This window comes from Podarcis raffonei, chromosome 5, assembly GCF_027172205.1.
Source record: "Podarcis raffonei isolate rPodRaf1 chromosome 5, rPodRaf1.pri, whole genome shotgun sequence".
Taxonomy (NCBI): Eukaryota; Metazoa; Chordata; class Lepidosauria; order Squamata; family Lacertidae; genus Podarcis; species Podarcis raffonei.
The window spans coordinates 47,993,544-48,011,877 of record NC_070606.1 but is presented as its reverse complement, the minus strand read 5'-3'; the positions used below and the strand labels follow the sequence as shown (position 1 = coordinate 48,011,877).

Below are 18,334 nucleotides of genomic sequence, written 5' to 3'. Positions count from 1 at the left end.
GAGAGCTAGGTTAAACCGATAGTGACCAAGCAAAAATTAGAATCTATGTCAGTCATGAAGTTCAATGGGTACCTTGAACAGGGATACTATCTGCCTGTAAGTTAGCATCAAAATAAATGCTACTAGTAACTTTGAAGGTTTTAACACTCTATGCAAGCATGCACACACATGAGTTAATGAAAGGGAGAGAGGACATTTTCATGTTATAGATCCCAGTGGCAAACCTTTTGTGTGAATCAATAGCTTCATATTTGGCTTAAAGGCAACATACCATATTGATTCCCAACATAAGATGACTCTATAGCAAATGTTTGAAGTTTCCTTGAACACACTGACTCTGGGACATAATGACATAGAATTGTGACATTGATGCTATTGTTTTTGTAAGTGTCCATAGCTCAGTATTTAGTTTCCAGTTTGTACATCTCTGTGGCAACAGAATTTGGGGCAGAAGGAAGCACTATATTCTACTGAATATAGACCTTTAACAAAATAAAAAAAATAAAATAAACTGCGCCAGAGAGAAATGTCTAGACGAAATATTGTATCTTGGCCACAACCCTCTTTGAAACGTGGTTCTTGGCAGGATGGAGTTTTCCATAAATTCTCACTTTTTCTTGTTTGAACAGATTATGCCATTGAATTCTCTAAAAGGGGGGCATGTGAAGGAGTTTGTGCTGCACTTAGCACTCTTCTAGCCCTTCCATGACCCCTTCATGACCTTTTCTGTTCCCGAGAGAACAAAAAAAATTGAATTCTTTAAGCCCAGTGTAAAGCACTCCCCATTGCAGGGTCACTGGTACAATGCAGCTTTATCATCTTTTGCAGTTTGGCCTTTTTGTATGGGGACAAACTTTGCTTGTCTTTTTGCTTACTACTAGCATTATTATTAACAATACTTGGTTGCCCTTTTCCAACTACAGTGGTACCTCGGGTTAAGAACTTAATTCGTTCTGGAGGTTCCTTCTTAACCTGAAACTGTTCTTAACCTGAAGCACCACTTTAGCTAATGGGGCCTCCTGCTGCCGTCACCACACGATTTCTGTGCTCATCCTGAAGCAAAGTTCTTAACCTGAGGTACTATTTCTGGGTTAGCGGCAACTGTAACCTGAAGCGTCTGTAACCCGGGGTACCACTGTACTGAAATAAATTGGGAATGGTCTGGAAATGACATGTAATGGATTGTGCTGAATGTGAACAGTCATACATTAACAATAACTAACACAAACTAATGGGTGTTCATTCCATTTCTGGCTATATTATCGCAGAAAACCCGAAGCCATTTTGTAAGACACAAATGATTTTAAAAAATAAGATGCATGACATTTATTTTGTAATGTTAACATTAATATCCGTAGAAAGATTTTTATTGTCAGTACAAAAATTAACAGATTTTAATACTTTTTACCCCCTCCCCCCCATTTTAAAAAACATGTAAAGTTGGTATGGATTGCATTCATATTGCATGGCTACACCAGCGTGAAAGGTGATTTGAATGTGAAAACATAATGCTTTAAATTCTGAAAGACAAGTTATAGAAATGCAGTAATATTTTTGGCCAGGCACCAGGGCTGACACCTGGTACAGCAGGATGGTTTGGAAAGCTGTAATGGAGCAAGAATAAAATAACCCCTCAGAAAGATGGTCAGATTCCAACATGAATTTCTGTAATTGCCATGATGACAACCTCGGTGCTCTCGTACTACAAGAGGAGCCTCAAAAGCGTGTGTTTGATCAAAATATCTAAAAGCATTATTGGATGTTCAGCAAACATAGTTGCTAATCTGAAGCATGTACAGAAAGCTAAGAATTGAGGTTTAGGGCGTTTAAAAATTGTAGAAGTTTAGACAAGCTAAATACTATGGAATAAGTCTCAGACTTTTGGGTCGTAATGAACAGGGGTGGCCATCTAACTTTTTTGCATTTGAGTTGTAAAGTGTGACAACCAAAACAGCTACACACCTGGCAATACAGGGAGCAAAATACTTTCTCATTAAAGGATACTTTTTTTTATTTCTGAGAGTTTTGGTTTGTTACAGCAATAACCTCTCGTGTAACTTTAGGCTGCAATCCTATACCTGCTGAACTCAAAGGGTAGACATGTATAGCATGTCACTGTTAAAAAAACAACCCAAATTAATTAAAACCTTAATTCCCAAAATTAGTTATATACCGTAAATATTTCTCTCTTTTTTTAAAAAAAGATCTGACAACTAGTAAAGTTTGAGCAATATATCTACTAGTTCTCTGTGCTGTCTGCATAGAAATGCCATTTAAATTACAAAATAACACAACCCTATAAAAGATTAATTGTTTTGTACATTACCAATTAATTAATAAATTAATGAGATAACAATTTTCCCTGAAAGCAAAGTATTTTTCACCTTTAGGTGGTGATATTTTAAAAAAGAAAAGTTTTATGTATGAACAGCAATTACAGGTAGCTGTTTCTTTTTTAAAAAAGGCTAATTTTGCTTGGTGAAGTGAGACATCCATTTTCAAATCAATACAAAAAAATAATTCATTGTAAATATATATAATATATATTTATACATATTTGATTATATTTACATACATCCAGCACCTATATACTGCATTTGTGCTCTGTAAGTGTGTGCCAACATATATTTTCTCCAAATATTACAAAATAAACAAGGAAGGCTGACCCAACATTTGCCTCAAGTCCAACTGGTCCACTGAATGTAGAAAGTGTGTTGCGGCATCCAGACCTGTCAACTGGCATCCAAATATGGCCCATAAAATTCTTCTTCTGAAAATTGTTTGGCATTCCAAAGTACACCACTTTTTCCCCTGGTGTGATCATAACACCTTTTGCCAATTTTTTGCTTTTGTTTTGGTCCCTACAATTCATATGTACAAACAAAAATCCTGTGTGTCTGAAGAAAGGCTCTTTTTTTTCACATGGTAGGTAGACATTCTTGTTTTCTTACTCCTTTGAGGAATAAAATAAGGGTTCTTTTCATGTTTTGACACTGCCGTTTATGTGCTGGTACTTAGGGAGGCAAGGTTCATAAGGCATCGGATCGGCAGAAAAAACAGAGTCATCACCTGAAGAACAGGAACTCCTCGTGTCTTGGTAGCTAGGTGAATACTGTTCCAGTGGTCCACTAAGATCTAGGTACTCCTGTAAGATAAATTCATACACGTATTTACTTTAGGAGTGTACACATTTACTTCTGTGGGGTGTGTGAATGTGTGTGTGTGTGTGTGAATAATATCACATTCATATAGAAACACAAACAAACAAAAACAGGCTGGCACCATTCAGCATTCAAAAGTAGATTTCTTGAATCAGTTCACATATCACAGTAAACCATGGTTAATAGCTCACTGTAAACATGCATAAGAGGGCTCTCTCACTTTTCCTGATCTCACTGGTGCTCTGTACCCAAAGGGTTTTTCTTGGCTTACCGGTTGTGATTTGCTGGAAGCAAAACAAACCATGATACTTGGGTTTGGATGGAATGCAAAGCCATATATTGTGGGTCATTTCATCTGCATGCAAGCATGAAGGAGCCCTCTTGAGAGCAAGCATGGTACAAACTACGGTTTACTCAAGATGTGCACACAGGGCCAGTGTCAGAACTAAGACTGTAGAAACTCGGGTTCAATCCCTACCCATCCATGATGATTTCTTTTGGGTTGCTGGCTTCATTTCTCAGCTAACTCAACTTTATATAGTAGATGTGAGGATAACACTGTAGGGAAAGAAGGCCTTAAGCTCTTTAGACGGAGAGTTGGGGGGGGAGGGTAATAGCTACTCATAAAACTAGAAGTCACCAGAGGAGTGTGAAAAAGGAGCGGGGGACCCAAACCAACAAAAAAGGGAATTCTGAGGCAGATGTGTCAGTTCCAACAACATCAACTTTAACCACACCAGTCGAGACATATACTGTAGCCACATCAAAAGCAAACATTTTGCTTACGATGATAAAAACAAAATTTCACACTACACAGAACTATTTTTTTCCCCCAGCACATGGAAACAATTTGCAGAGAGAACGATCCTTTCTTTCCAATATCCATTTGGTTAAGCTTGGCTATTTTGTATTTTATAATATCATATTTCAATTTACATGTGCTCAATACCCAAGTCCCTGCAATACAGTACTCTAAGTATATATTTTTGCTCACTGTAGTTGCTTCCACCAGCATTTGTGGAACTCAATAAACTTAGCAATGATTTTGAGCGAGCCCCAATGAAATCAGAAGGAGCATGGCACTTTCATTCAATGAGTCTAACACAGAAAACCTTCCTAGTCGCTTGTGTCCTACATTTTCATAGCTGGGGGCGGGGTACAAATAAAACCCAGTGATTAAGCATAGGGACCTAGAATTCTTCTTGTTGACAGCAGAGTGACCAACTCTGTCTTGTCACTGGAAAGCTGAACCAGAGCCACCAATGGAGACCTGGATTAATTATGTCTGTGACATAGACATGACATCTGGATTGTCTTAGCCAGAAGAGGACCATCAAGTGCGTGGTGTGTCAAAAAGAGATAGGTTTGAGAAAGTTTGCTTTTTCTATTTCCCTTTCATATATAAGGAAACACATACTTTGTATCCCCCAGTCTATCCAGCTTCTATATGGAAAGGCCTTTTGAAAGTGGGGCATAGGATATAAGGCATAGGATCCTTGCCTTAAGATGAATTTCCAAGTCCATGGGAGCAGAGTGCTCACAATCTTACATTGGTGGATACTTTCCTTGCTACTGTATTGTGCTTTGTTTTGTACAGTCTTGTAACAGCTACATTTCTGTGTCGTTTTATTTGTCATTTGTAAATGTTTAATGAAAATAAAATAAATCTTTAAAAAGAAGAGGAAGAGGAGAAAAAGAGCTATAGTGTCAGCTGAATCTGAAGCCAGGGCTATAGAAGTTCTTGAAACAACAGTTTTGGCAGGAGAATAAAGTTATTTTTTCTCCTTGAAATGCTGCTTCTCTTTCAACTTCTGCAGAGCAGCTGTATTCATTTAAATACCAATCTCTTCATTTGCTAAACCACAAGTTACGATTCTAAGATGTGAAAAATCAATTTTTAAAAGCTGGGCTGCGTGCGTGCGTTTTTAACAAATTATGTGATTTTTCTTTTTTTAAAAAAAACAACAGTGAATGTTTTCCTATTAAGACAGTGGTGGTTAATTCAATGTAAAATAAACCGGAGCATGGCACACAGCAAAAAAAAAAAGTTCATAGTACACTTTTGATCTGATGTTACTTCCATATCTTGTAAGTACTCTTTCATGTCTGGTCCCTGTGATCTCCATGTCTATTTAGAGACAATATGAATCTATCGGTATGCACAGGCTAAAATTGTGGCGCCTCTACCATCAATGGCAAATAGCCCATTGACTTCAAAAGAAGTTGTCATTTCCTCAATATAAATTAGCATGACAGCTTTTAGGAAAAATATGGAGTGGGAAATTTCTACCACAAATGGAAGGAGAAAGCTATTGGGATACCCAGTGAAAGACTTTATCCATGTGATTCACACATATTCAACAGATCCATATATTCAGTGAAGGATGGTTCAGATGACGAATTTATGTGATAATCCTTACTTGGTTGTTAGCTTCAATATGCTGCTATAGTATGACCCCCGTAGATGTGGGGAAGTCCATGCAGCTCACAATTTACCATGGAAGACAATCCATGATAGCTGGTATTCAAGGGTGTACTACTTCAAAAATAAATACCAACCTGGGAAGAAACTCCATTTCAAATTAAAATGCAAGCCTAAGAAATTTTATAATTTGTGGGTTCAACAGAATCTCCAATACTGTTTCTCATCTACAATACTTAACTGATCTTGGTGCTGTGTTCAGACTTCTATTTCTACATATATGGAAATCAGAATCAAACTGCAGTGCACTTTAACACTGAAAAAGGATTCTCACTGGCTGGGAGTATAGGAAGAGATTAATACACTGAATGCACCTCTTTTAGTTTATCCATAGAAATTAATGGTTGTTTTTTGGATACTTGGACATGGTTGTAGTGTGGGCAAAACCAGTGCTCAGTGCTTTGTACTCTGTGAACAGGGATTCCACCAGGATATGTGTGCAATGTGTATTGTGCATAACTTGTGCAAGTGCCCTTCATTGTCAGGGGCCTTGCAACGCACAAACTCTCCTTAACATACCTTGCAATAGGCATGTTCTCATTTAAGATGCTCTTTATAACAATGAAAGCATTTTGCTTGTTCTTTCAGAAGTTTAAAAAGCAAGCGCCTTACTCACCTCATTAGTTGTGAGAGTGAGGATCCGATCCAAGTCCTCCACAAGCTGCTTAAAAGTAGGTCTCTGGGAAGGCACAGCATGCCAGCAATCTCTCATCATCATGTAGCTGTGGAAAGCAGAATTTCATTGTGTTAATTAACTCAATGTGTCTATGTCAGGCATCTTCCATATTCAGAATACTTCAGGGCTGTTCAGTTAAAGTCAGGGTGTGTTCACATGTTACAGTCTGGAGTATTTAAGATGCATGCATTATGAACGATGGTGATTTCCATTGATGCTTATTCGTATTCTGCATATACAATTATTATCATCATCATCATCATCATCATCATCATCATCATCATCCTTAGTAGCCTATGTTCTGTCTTTTGAAATGAAGCTCAAGGCAGCTCACAGGGGAGAATTTGAGTAACCATTATGTGAAGCATACACTAGGCAAACACTCGTGAGCAGAAATCACGAGTTCCACTGCAGGTTACTTGATGAATCTGTGAACCATATGCTGTGTTTAAAACGGGTCTGGAAAGCAACTTTGGGATGTATGAGACAGGTGCATGAGTAAAGTAAATACTTTAAATTTAAAAAAAGCCTGTAGGGTTTTCAGACCCTGTACAAATACTTCAGACAAGATATACTCTTGCATGATTCAAGTGAGATAGTGGGTAGAAGGCCTGCTGTTGATGGTTCTCTGGCTAGATGTGGGTGAAAAAAGATCACTAGGGTGAGGAGTTCCAACTTAGGAAAGGACAAGCATGTACTTAACTGTAAAGTCCTACATAAATGTGGCGGAATACATTTGCCCAGCTAAGGTTGGGCAAAACGCAAATTGATGATTGAGGGTATCTATTTCATGTCCCTCTGCTTAGGGCACTGTCTAAGTCAGGTCTTCTTAAAACAAATGGTGCCACCACCACCCCTCCCCAATGAATCATTAATCACTCCTGAGATCCACCTAGACAACCCCCCTATGGCCAGTTCAAAGAAGCCAAAGTGGGCAAGGGTCAAGGAAGCAGGTGGTCAGCCACACTTCTTCAAGCAGCTTGTCTACATCCTTGGGTTGCAATAATTTAATATAATATTCTAATATATAATAATTTGTCTAAATATGGCAGGTGAGCACTGTGGATCGAAACCAAGCCATTCAAGGCCAGTACCACTACCCCACCCACTGCTAAAAAGCCATCTGAGGGCCTAGAAGAAAAATGGTTGACCACCCTGGGTATGTGTAGAACATGCGTGTTGAGAGGGCATCAGCAGCACTGTGCTGAGGGCGCCTGAAGTCTGCAGCTGGACCTGGTCTAAGTGCAACTCAAACAAAAAGATCAACTTATTGAGGTGTACTTTTGGCAGGTCCACAATTGACTGCATAATTAAAACTTTCCCAAATCATACGCTTCCTGTTCACATTGCTAAAAATATGCAGTATCGGACATGTGATGTTTATCCTGGCTTTTAACAGCTGAGATGTGTATTTTCAGGACCCTCCCTGTTCCTGTGTCTGATTCGTTTCATCTCTTTTAATACTCATTTTTGAACCTGCCCTGTGTGCACATGCATATAACATTATAGCACACGACAATATTTATCATATAAATATTGTTGATTATATCAGCACATCCCTCTTCAGCCCATGGCCCAGCAAGAAAGAGTTCTTACAGTTCACTGGTGCAATTGGCAGGTTTGTCCATTCTGTGTCCTTCTTTCAGCAACTTGAAGAGCTCTTCCACTGGAATTCCTGGATACGGTGACCCTCCTAAAGTGAAGATCTCCCACATTAGCACACCAAATGACCATCTAAAACAAGAAAGGGAATAAAAATTGTAATGAATCAGATTTACTAAAGACAGCATAGAGACATCTACTTTTAGCTACCTACCTTATGATCTGAGCAGCAAAGTTGTTTAACGCTACTTTCCTTGCTTGTTTTCCTCTTTCTGGCGGCAGGTGAATAATGAGAGCTATCCATCTACCTTTCCATTTTTTACCAATCCTACAGAAACCAATAATCTAACCCCCCTCCAAATATAAAAATCATTTTGTTTGAGGAAGTACCGGTACTTCATGATGAAAACAAACAAAAACAGAGAAATGTTGGGGGTGACTCAGTTCTATTGCTAAAAATTGAGCAGATCTGCTTCTGCAAACAACCTGGATGGAAAACCTCTGGGAATCACACAGAAACTGCTCTGAGTGCCTTGGGCGAAGAGGATGGCAGGGCCAGTTGAAGTACAACTCCCATCAGCCCCAGCCAATGTGGCCAATAGGCAGGAATGATGGAAGTAGTAGTCCAACAACATATGGAGGGAACCACGTTGACTGCCCCATAATAACACACACATAGGAGAGAGACAAAGAGACACAGCCAGAACCACGGAATCATGGGATGTAAGTAGGGTCCGGCTGAATCTGATCCAAATATAAGCAACCTGTTCCATGGTTACAATCCAAACCATATTTGCTTGCAGATACGTCTTGACAATCCATAAAGGCAGGACTGCGTAAGGCAATGGCATTTGTGTGTGATCTGCTATCAGAGGCTGATGTGGACCCATTATATAAGTCTGATCAGCCCAAAGGTGGCATGAATACAACAAATATGTGCACCAGACATTTGCATGGGATTCTGAAACAGACAAGGACTAGCATGGGAAACAGACTGTTTTGACTATTTTGCTTCTTGTCCAAATGTATCTGCAATTCTGAGGAAGCCCTTGGAGTCACAGATTTACGAACAATTAACAGCAACTCAAGTCTTAGTGTCTCCATGCTTTGGTTCAGAAAATGCTCCAACCAAACCATTTAAAACAATGCTTCAGAGCTGCACATCTGTAAAGAAGGTTCAAGGGAAGTAAACTTCCGCACTGGCAAGAGGAAGCCAGTGTTTTCTACCTTTCATGTGCTTTGAAGCCAGCCAGATTAGTAACAGAGCACTGGTCTGCAGTCTTCCAGAAAATCCTCACTTTCTAAGGCTACCACTTACTGGGGAATAAAACGGCAGCCACAGGTCTCAGGAAGTAAAGGAGGGGAAAATAATATAAAATCTACCAAAGTGAGGTCAACAATATTGCTGAAAGAATGAGTCCATGAGGCAGCAATGAGATTGAAAATATCCATTGTTTTCTTTGGTTCTGAAGTTTTCCATGGTAATTTTTTAAAAAAACAAAAAAGCCTTTGCAAAAAAACAAAGCACAAAAAGCTTTTCTTTCCAGCTTTTTAACCTGCCGGAATAAAGGTGTCTGGCTTGTAGTAAATTAATTTACCTTGGTGGATCAAAGGTTGAGAGACATATTTTAATCTGTTGCATATATATTTCTATTACATGTAATTCAAGTACACTGGAAGAAGCTATAAATGAATAAAAAGATAAAAGTAAGGTTCTAAGATAAAGTTACTTACACATCACTTTGATGTGTGTAAACCCTGTCAAATAGGGCTTCTGGTGCCATCCACTTCACAGGCAGCCGACCCTGGACATAAAATAGAAAGGCAGCAACTGGTTATCTACTGATCATTAGTCAATTTCAGCAATGAATCTGGCAAAGATTAAGTCAAGCTGCAATACTAAATTTTGCTAAAGCAAATTAACAGTTCCATGAAAAATTAGAAAATGCAGCTCCTCTTTCCTTAGTCTCCTGGCTCATTAACATAGCTGTGATTCTCATTAACTTCTATAGAATGAGAATTTTAAAATGTCTTATTCAGAATTGAAAGAATCAGAAAGTCCAGCTCTGCCACAGCTTCCACCCTACCAAGGCACCATTCCCTAATCGTCAGCACTCTGCAGAACCTGTTTAATACAGGGAACGCTTTACTTTGCTGTATTCAAGCATACTCGGGGGTAAAAAAAATTAAAAACCAAAATGTTGGAATATGCCCTTGTGCAGGCAGCAAAATATTTTGCAGGCACACACTGCATTAGCCTGCCCCTGTTCTGCCCTCTGCTAGGTCCAAAAGGATTGTGTGTCAGTTGGACAAACACAAAATGGTCGCCGCCTGTTTAGCAGTTCCTCTCCTCAACCAAAGTCAAATAGTCCTTCTCAGTGTCACATGCCCACAGACTGGATCTGTTCAATGCCTAAATGGGAGACCAATGGGAGACCACCGATTTAAAGAACCCTGATTTCTGTGCTGGAAAAAAGATACAATATAAATGTACTAAATAAATAAGTTAACTAAAATGACAGCTGACCCAGAAATATGATTCATGTGAATGACCACGCAGGGGCATCTAGTATAATGTGCAAGAGAAGCCCTGCATGTTAGGCCTTTTCTATATAGATTTAATCACTACTTTGTATGCTAAGAGATCCTGTTGCTTTTTTAAAAAAAAAAAAACAGAATAAGCTGCTATCCACAGTGAAGGCATGCTATTTAAATGGGGAGTGCTTGTTATTTAACCAGCGGATTGCCAAGAATGTCATAAGCTTCTGCTGAAATGTGGGTAATAAAAGACTTCTACAAAACTAAAACCAAATGTTAGTAATTTCATAATGGATACATTCCACAAAATTATCCATTGATTACAAAAAGCCAAATTTATATTCATATTCGGTATCTAGCTAACAGTCAAAGAATGTGCTGCAAGTTTCATGGAGGCCATAAAACGAAAAAGGCTAAAGCTTATCCTTTAGAAAGCATCATGTAACACATACTCTCCCAGCTGGTGTAAGCAGATAACCTTCCTTTCCTAGTAAAAAGGGGTTAGGAATCCTAACACACTTGCCTATTATTTTCATTTCTTTGATTAAAAGTTAGGCTGCTGTACAAGAAGTCCATTAGGAATACATTTGCCATACTTAAATGCACCAAGGAAAAAAGATACCGGATCAAGTGATAAGACTGCCATCCACTTACATTAGTAGTCTTTTTATAATAATCTATATTGTTGATGTCTCTGGCCAACCCGAAGTCAGCTATTTTCATGACGTTGTTTTCAGTTACCAAAACGTTCCTTGCTGCTAAATCTCGATGGATGCACTGGAAAATAAAATTTAAAATTTGAATTCACAGAAGTGAGTACACGCATCCCATCTGCAACCCGATTCTCAACTTGATAAACCTTCAGCCATCAGAATTCACACTGCTTCATTCAGGTACACACAGTCAGAGACAGATGTGAAGGCTCAGAGAAAAATGGAATCATTCCAGAAAAAGTAGGGGTTTCCCCCCGTTTTAAAAAAGCACTTCTCTCCAACACCCCCCAAAAAATGTAAAACATTTTTGAATTATGAAACGTTTTCTTTTAAAATGATGAACAAAAGAAGACAAGGAGTTCATATATTTAGTCCCTCAAAACTAAAATGGTGTAACACAAAGACTTTTGTATTAAATTATGCACAGATCACTACAATTTGTTTATGCTGCTGACAAGCAAGTCCTGAGTTGTACACTGAGAGTACACAACTCAAAAATGCAAGAGCAAGACGCATTTCTGGCTCTTGGAGGGCACTGCCATTGTGATCTTCCTTCATTTGGTGTAGTTGATGGATCTGTTTCTGTCCTCTGGACTATGCCTCAAAGCATTGGGAGTGGAAGGAAGCACAGAACAACATAATTTTGTGGCCATCTGATTCCTGCTGCTATAATCTGACCCTCCCCACTATTTCTCTCAGCTGGGAAAAAAACATTACTGGGAGACTTCAGAAAGGGTGAGGAGGTAGGGAATGCAGGTGGAAACTAAATGACATGTGGCAACCACTTGAAGGCAGGTTTTGTTTTAAAGCATAGAAAACAATTCCCATTGGCCAACTTTCTATACTTAAAACACATATGTCAGAAGACAATTCACTCATGTTAAAGCTTTCTGGGAAGATGGTTTCAACATCCCTAAAAATAGTCAAGCAACATGTACCACAGGCTCCAGAAATACTGTCATTTCTCCTAGGAAGCCAGTCTAAAGTCTCCTGCCACTTAAAACCTGCTGATTTTATCTTTCGCCATTAAAGCACAGCTCTGCAATAGTATACAGTGATACCAAGTAATTATTTTCCACTGCTTTTATGAGAGCGTTTAAAATACTGCAAGATAGCAATCAAATCTTTCCCTTAGTGACTACTAGAGAAATCTCTAAGAAAATGCACTTGAAAACTCACAACTCTGTTTTATGCTGCGAAAGGAGACCATCCTTCAACTGAATCAAATGTTTAAAACGGTACATTAAATTGTATCATACGGCTCCTGAAATAGCTTCTCAATGACTTCCACTATAAACCCTGTTCGTATGGACTTAACAACTTCTAAGTTACATCAGAACAGGATTTCAAGTTAACATGTGCAGTCAGAGTGGCTACTTTTTGCAGAAGTATATAAAAATAAAAACAACTATATTCTCTACCCCACCCCCAAAAAAGGCTGAAATGTAGCACATTTGTGCCCTCTGAGACATCCAGCATACTAGCTGACTGGCATTTTGAAACCAAGTTACCGACTTTTAAAAAACTAACATTTTGTAGAAAACGTAAATAATGAAATTTGAAAGTGGTCTCCTACACCCTTAACCTTCTTTCCTCCCTTCACGTCAGCACCTTTTTGAAAATGCACAATTGACCTTTCTTGACTCAGAAAGGAAGTTCTGCCTGCTGATGGAAACCATAGCTTGCTTTAAGCTTTTCTGTCATTAGTAATAAGAGGCAGCAGGAGAAACATATTGTGAAACTTTCTACTGGATTTTTCTTCTCTCCTTTTGGTCCAGGATATCATACTTCCACAGCAAACACTACCTGCTCTTATTGATGGACTTTTTAAACAGAAAGTATTCTTTGTCATGTTATTTCTTTTAACCAAATCCGAATCACAAGGTGCAGGTCTGGCTTTGAGCCACTAAAATAAAAAAACCCATAAAATAAAACATTCCAGCAACATCAAGATCTATATTAGAAATTATTGGAATGCCATTAAATTGCAGAAGAATAGTTACATCACAACAAAAACAGTGGTCCAGTTTGCACATTATGGTAATGTTTTGCTCCCCCTTAATCTCACAGGGAAGGAACAAACTATGAACCTTGGCCGAGTGTTAAGTCAGAACCAGTGCTGTGCTAAGCATTTTTTTCCTGCATTCAAAAACGTCAATGAAATTCACATGGTGGGGTGCAGAGGGTTTATGTCACCTTACTTTTGAGGTGGCCAAGACTGTGAATGGGCCTTTCTTTCATTCTACAAATCATTTTCAAAATGACAGTGGCAGATCTAGATCTCGGGGTCTCAAATTTCAGTGGCAACCTGGGCAACGCCATAATCAGCATCTCCTTGCCTCTCACGCTCCGTTCTAAATCATAGCTGTGGCATCCCCCTTCCCCGTGGCCCCAGTTCAATCAAACCAGCCGTGCTCCCCTAAATCCACCTTTCGATTGCACAGTCTTGCTGGTGCAGCACATTACATGACTCACAGAAGCAGTAAGACCCTTTTAAACCTTACAGTTTTTTTCAATTCTAGGAAGCATTTTTCAATGATTTCTGTCTATCCACCACAGTCAAGCCGAAGAAGTATTAAAGGGGAGGAAGAGGGACTTTTCTTTCGCTTACCAGTCCCACAAGGCTGCGTGGTGATATAAAGAAATAAACATTATTTCATTACAAGTTTAACTGCCTGATAAAATCTGTTGCATTTGCATTTTTTAAATTTAATGTCATGTTATAAAGATGACAACTGAACACGCTGAATTTCTCAGTGTATTTCTGTTCCTGGATGGTAAGAACATCCTGAAAATATTAAGTCTTATTATTTCTGCCCTAAGAATCAAGTAAGGGTATGGGGAAGCTGGTGAAATGTCAATATTAAGCTGTTTGAAGAATCAGAATGTGTTTCTCAGATGTGACTACTATCTGTTTAATGCCTTGCACTCTCAAAACCTTCCATTATGCTGGTCCATTTCAGTTCTTTTGGGGGGGGTTGGCATTCATTCAAGGATGTGGTTTCTCCTTCTCTAGGGCAGAAGATACGTGCAGCTGTATTTCTCTATTTAAACAGCTGAAGTTGGCTTGCATGCCAAAAAGACAATGACCATGTTCCCACACGATGCTAAACCATGGTTTGGCACTATGTGCACAAGCACAGCATCCAAAAAATGGAATGTCTGCCTGCAAAATTTAAATACAGACTAAAATATTTAGAAAATATCACTTCTGGTGTAACAAGCAACTCACATAAAGGAACGTTGATTAGCATGTGCTAGTGCACAATGCTGTAGTCAACAACAAAGCCAATTATGTTCTGTCTGACTCAGTTACTAAGAAAGCTGGTCTTGCACCTCCACCATCGTCCTTATTTAGTCTATTAAGCAGAGGACTGCACTGTATTTACAAGCACAGGAAAATTTAAGGTTTAGCTGTGGAGGAATCTGCCAAATAGGGATCTCCAAGGACTGAATATCAAAATGATGCTATTACAGTTAGTTTTCTCAGCAGGCAAATATTTTAAGTGAAGACAAATGACTAATTTGCTCACAGGATTGCTGCTGCTTCTTTTCACCAATTAGCCAATGCCGGCAGATGGAATTCCCTTGAAACCTCTTGGGAAATGAATGGCGCTCTCTTTCATATTCAGTAAGTTAGTAAACTGTTTGGGCTTTAGTTTAATAAGGCAAATCTCAAGGTTATGCTTTTGTTGCCTGGCTAAACAGCTCACAGTTTATCCACATCAATATTGGAATTCATGAATATCTAAGTTCATTTTCTGATATTGTTTGCCGAATAATGATTTCTTTGTTCTGTCTTTAAAAGAAACCTTAGCCGGCATAACCTGGCATTTGATTACTTACGCATACATTTGCTTCCAAATTAAATGCAGCTCTTTACTGGAGCCTCTATGAACAATTCTGCTAGTAAAAATGCCTATTAATATTAAAATAGCTGAAGCTGCCATTCAAATGGATCAAACTGAAAATCTTGAAAAGGAAGGAGTGGACAAGTTATTTAGCACTAAGGGTTACTTGCTTTTATTTATTAATTTTGCAGCCCCAATCAACCTAATTTGCAAAATATTCTATGACTGTTGCCAACTGCATTTGGAAATGCTCTGCAATTCCACGAGAGGTTTCTCCTCCTATTCCCCTACAGTCCCACCTTTCCTGCATCATCCGGAACAGGATTTCCCCTAGATTTCCAGAGTTGACTCCCTCACCTTCTACCAGAGGAATCATCACTGGAATTTAGAATGCAATACCCATTTGCCCAAATAGTTAAGAACACTGCTATTGTCTCTGGGCCTGAGCAATGCCTATAAGCTTGATGTAACACTGGGACAGGCAGATGAGTATAAAACACAGAATGTGTTGTGACATTCAGGATGCCAATCTCATGTTTCAGATCTGTTTCTTAAAAAATGCAATTTGTAGATGGAAGGAAGGGAGGGAGGGAGGGAGGGAGGGAGGGAGGGAGGAAGGAAGGAGCAAGCTCATTTAGTAACACAAAGCTGTCATCTTTCAATAACACTGGCTTACTTTTTGTGATGCTAAGTATTCCATGCCTCTTGCCAACTGGTATGTACATGAGACTAAATCTTTGAATGTCATCTGCTCTTCAGGAACCCGGTTAATATCAAATGAATATTCCATCCCTGGTGGCCGCCGTGCTCGCAGGTACTCCCGCAAATTCCCTTTCGAAGCATATTCAACCAGCACGTAGAGTGGTCCTTCAAAGTGAGCAGACAGTATATGAATGAATGAAAACCAGGAGCAAAAATATATATATTCCATTCTACTAACCCATAGCAGTGTAGTAGCTTGCATCTTTTCCGATTCATTGGATGATTTTTCTCAAAATGCTACTGCCATGTATTTATTTAGAAAATAAGTTCATTCTGTCTGTAGTACAAGTAGCATGTTTATTTTTTAATTAGACTTCTCACCTGCCCTTCACAGGTTGCAACAATATAATATACAATTATAAAAGAGATAAAACCATTGCAATGATAAAACAAATAGAGCTATTTCCAAATACAGCAGAATAGTATAAATTCAATAAAAGAGGTGATTGTCACAAAATAAAAGTTACTGGAGTCCAAAACACACCCAACTCTTTAATACATTCAGTTCAAATCAGCTGCCTTCAAACATTCACGTTCGCTCTCCCCCCCCCCTATGACGCCATACCTACCCATCCACCTACTCCAGGCGAACATACAAAAGATCACAAAGCAGAGTATGCACTCTTGCCACATTTTGCCTTCATCATAAGAACTCCCAGTCTTACCAAAAGCAGAAGGGAGGTGGAGCAGTTTCTGCTTTGTATTCTTTAAGCTCAATAACCAGATTCAGGTCTCTCCTCCATTGGGGTGGGGGGGGAGGAGGAGATGAACCCATGGGCTTGACCCCCTGACATGCACCATCTCTCTCAGCATTTGTACAGTCCCACACATATTGGGGTCTGAACTTCTGCAGCAGGGAACTTTTTCTACCCAAGTAGGTTCCATGAGCAAGTCTAGCAAACTAAATCAGGCAGGGATTCTACTAAACAGCAGGCTCCCAGCTGCAAATGTTCAGCACCAACATATGGGGTTTGCAGCAATGCTGGCAGAGATGTGAGGGAGGTGGTGAGCCAAACGAGTTCACCCTTGCTCTCCCTTTCATGTGACAATAACTGAGGGGGTGGAAAGCAAAGAGCATATGAACAGGGCTATTGAGATTGGCACGAGATGTTTAGGTAAAACAAAAGGAGCAGGAAGTACATGCCTTCTACTTTTTATTCCTCTCCATTTATGACCATGTGAAAGTCATCTCATGTATTTCAGACATCAAGGAAATGCAGAAGGTCCACTGAAGAGCTAACTTGTGCACATGAATTTCATCATGAAGTTCCACCCACTCATTCCCGACTACTTTTTGGAATCTTATTTGCTCTTCATAGTTCCATCAAATGAACAGGAACAAAAACCACTGTGAAACTAGTGTTCAGCACAACAGTAGCTTTCAGTTTTCAGCACTAGCTTTCAGTTACCAAAGAGTTAGAATAGGCTGTAATAAAGGAGGAATGCAGATCACATTCTGTTGCTGGAGCTGTGCAAGAGTTGCAGTAGATCAGCAAGGTTTCTGGCTCCAAATTGCTGAACAATAGCAACAACAAAAATATTTGTTTCCCTTCTAACTAAGGAAGGCTGCTGTGATGATGAAAGCTGGGGTGGAGGGAATCAGGAGTGGATTGTGGATTTTGAAGTGGCAGGCCTATAGACATTCCTGCACTGAGCATCCACTCAAAGGTGCCCTGTTCCTTAATTCTGAGAGAGTGTTGTCTTTTCCCTAGCCAGTATTCTGCACTTGGCTCCAGTGAAAAAAAAACAAAGTAGATCCCAAACGCTTGAAGTCTGCCCACCCCTAGAACGAACTTAATTAATCTTGTTATTGTAACGTGCCCTAGCAATCAGATGGGCAGGCTGAAAAATAATAAATACATAAATTAATCCACCCAGCATTTGAATCAGAGAAAAGTACTGTGTAAAAATAATTGACAAATGTTGCTTCGATATTCCTCTCCTTTTAGCCAGAGATTCAAGTTCCTGCAGATTTTCAAAACAAATTCAATATGGCATCCATCTATCCACTCCACTCTCCCACAGTATCATTTTTATTACACTTGCACAGAATTAACAGACAAGAGTATGTCACATACTAAAAACTGCACTATATCACCACCTTCGGCCTGTAAAACCAAAACGACACTCACCGTCCTGAGTGCAGGCCCCAAGAAGATTGATGATATTTTTGTGCTTCCCAATCATTTTCATCATCTCCATCTCGGACACTAGGTCAGAGAGGTCTTTTTCTGTAGCATCATCTGCACAAGACAAAATGAGTTCCACCAACAGTTTTAAACTAGCGCACCAGCTCAAGTGTGTTTTTCTGCTACAATGTTTCCTTGCAGGCTCTCCAACTAGCTTGATGTACTTTACAGGCCATTAAGTTACAGATATAGTAACACTTGTTTCCCTACAACCCTGATTCCCAAGGCCAGCAACAAAGTAAACCACTGGTCCTTTGTTGTTTAAGCTGTTGTTTAAGCTGTGGCTCTGCTTCTCATTGAGTAAACCTCCATGAAAACAAAAGAACATATAACAAAAATTAGGAAAACACACACATACAG

At 39.2% G+C, this 18,334-nt stretch overlaps 1 protein-coding gene across 8 annotated transcripts in view; it reads right to left on the bottom strand.

Moving 5' to 3' along the window:
* Nucleotides 1-2,810: 2,810 nt before the first annotated feature.
* The window catches only part of FGFR2 (fibroblast growth factor receptor 2), a 145,622-nt gene continuing 130,098 nt past the window's right edge, over nucleotides 2,811-18,334 (bottom strand). For all 8 annotated transcript variants that reach the window (XM_053389026.1, XM_053389025.1, XM_053389030.1 and 5 more), the window contains 7 exons: nucleotides 17,918-18,028; nucleotides 15,700-15,890; nucleotides 11,114-11,236; nucleotides 9,656-9,726; nucleotides 7,916-8,053; nucleotides 6,260-6,365; nucleotides 2,811-3,145 (listed from right to left, as the gene is read on the bottom strand). In XM_053389026.1, the coding sequence (XP_053245001.1) occupies nucleotides 2,981-3,145; nucleotides 6,260-6,365; nucleotides 7,916-8,053; nucleotides 9,656-9,726; nucleotides 11,114-11,236; nucleotides 15,700-15,890; nucleotides 17,918-18,028 (905 nt within the window). In that variant the 3' untranslated portion in view covers nucleotides 2,811-2,980. The remainder of the gene's footprint in view (nucleotides 3,146-6,259; nucleotides 6,366-7,915; nucleotides 8,054-9,655; nucleotides 9,727-11,113; nucleotides 11,237-15,699; nucleotides 15,891-17,917; nucleotides 18,029-18,334) is intronic.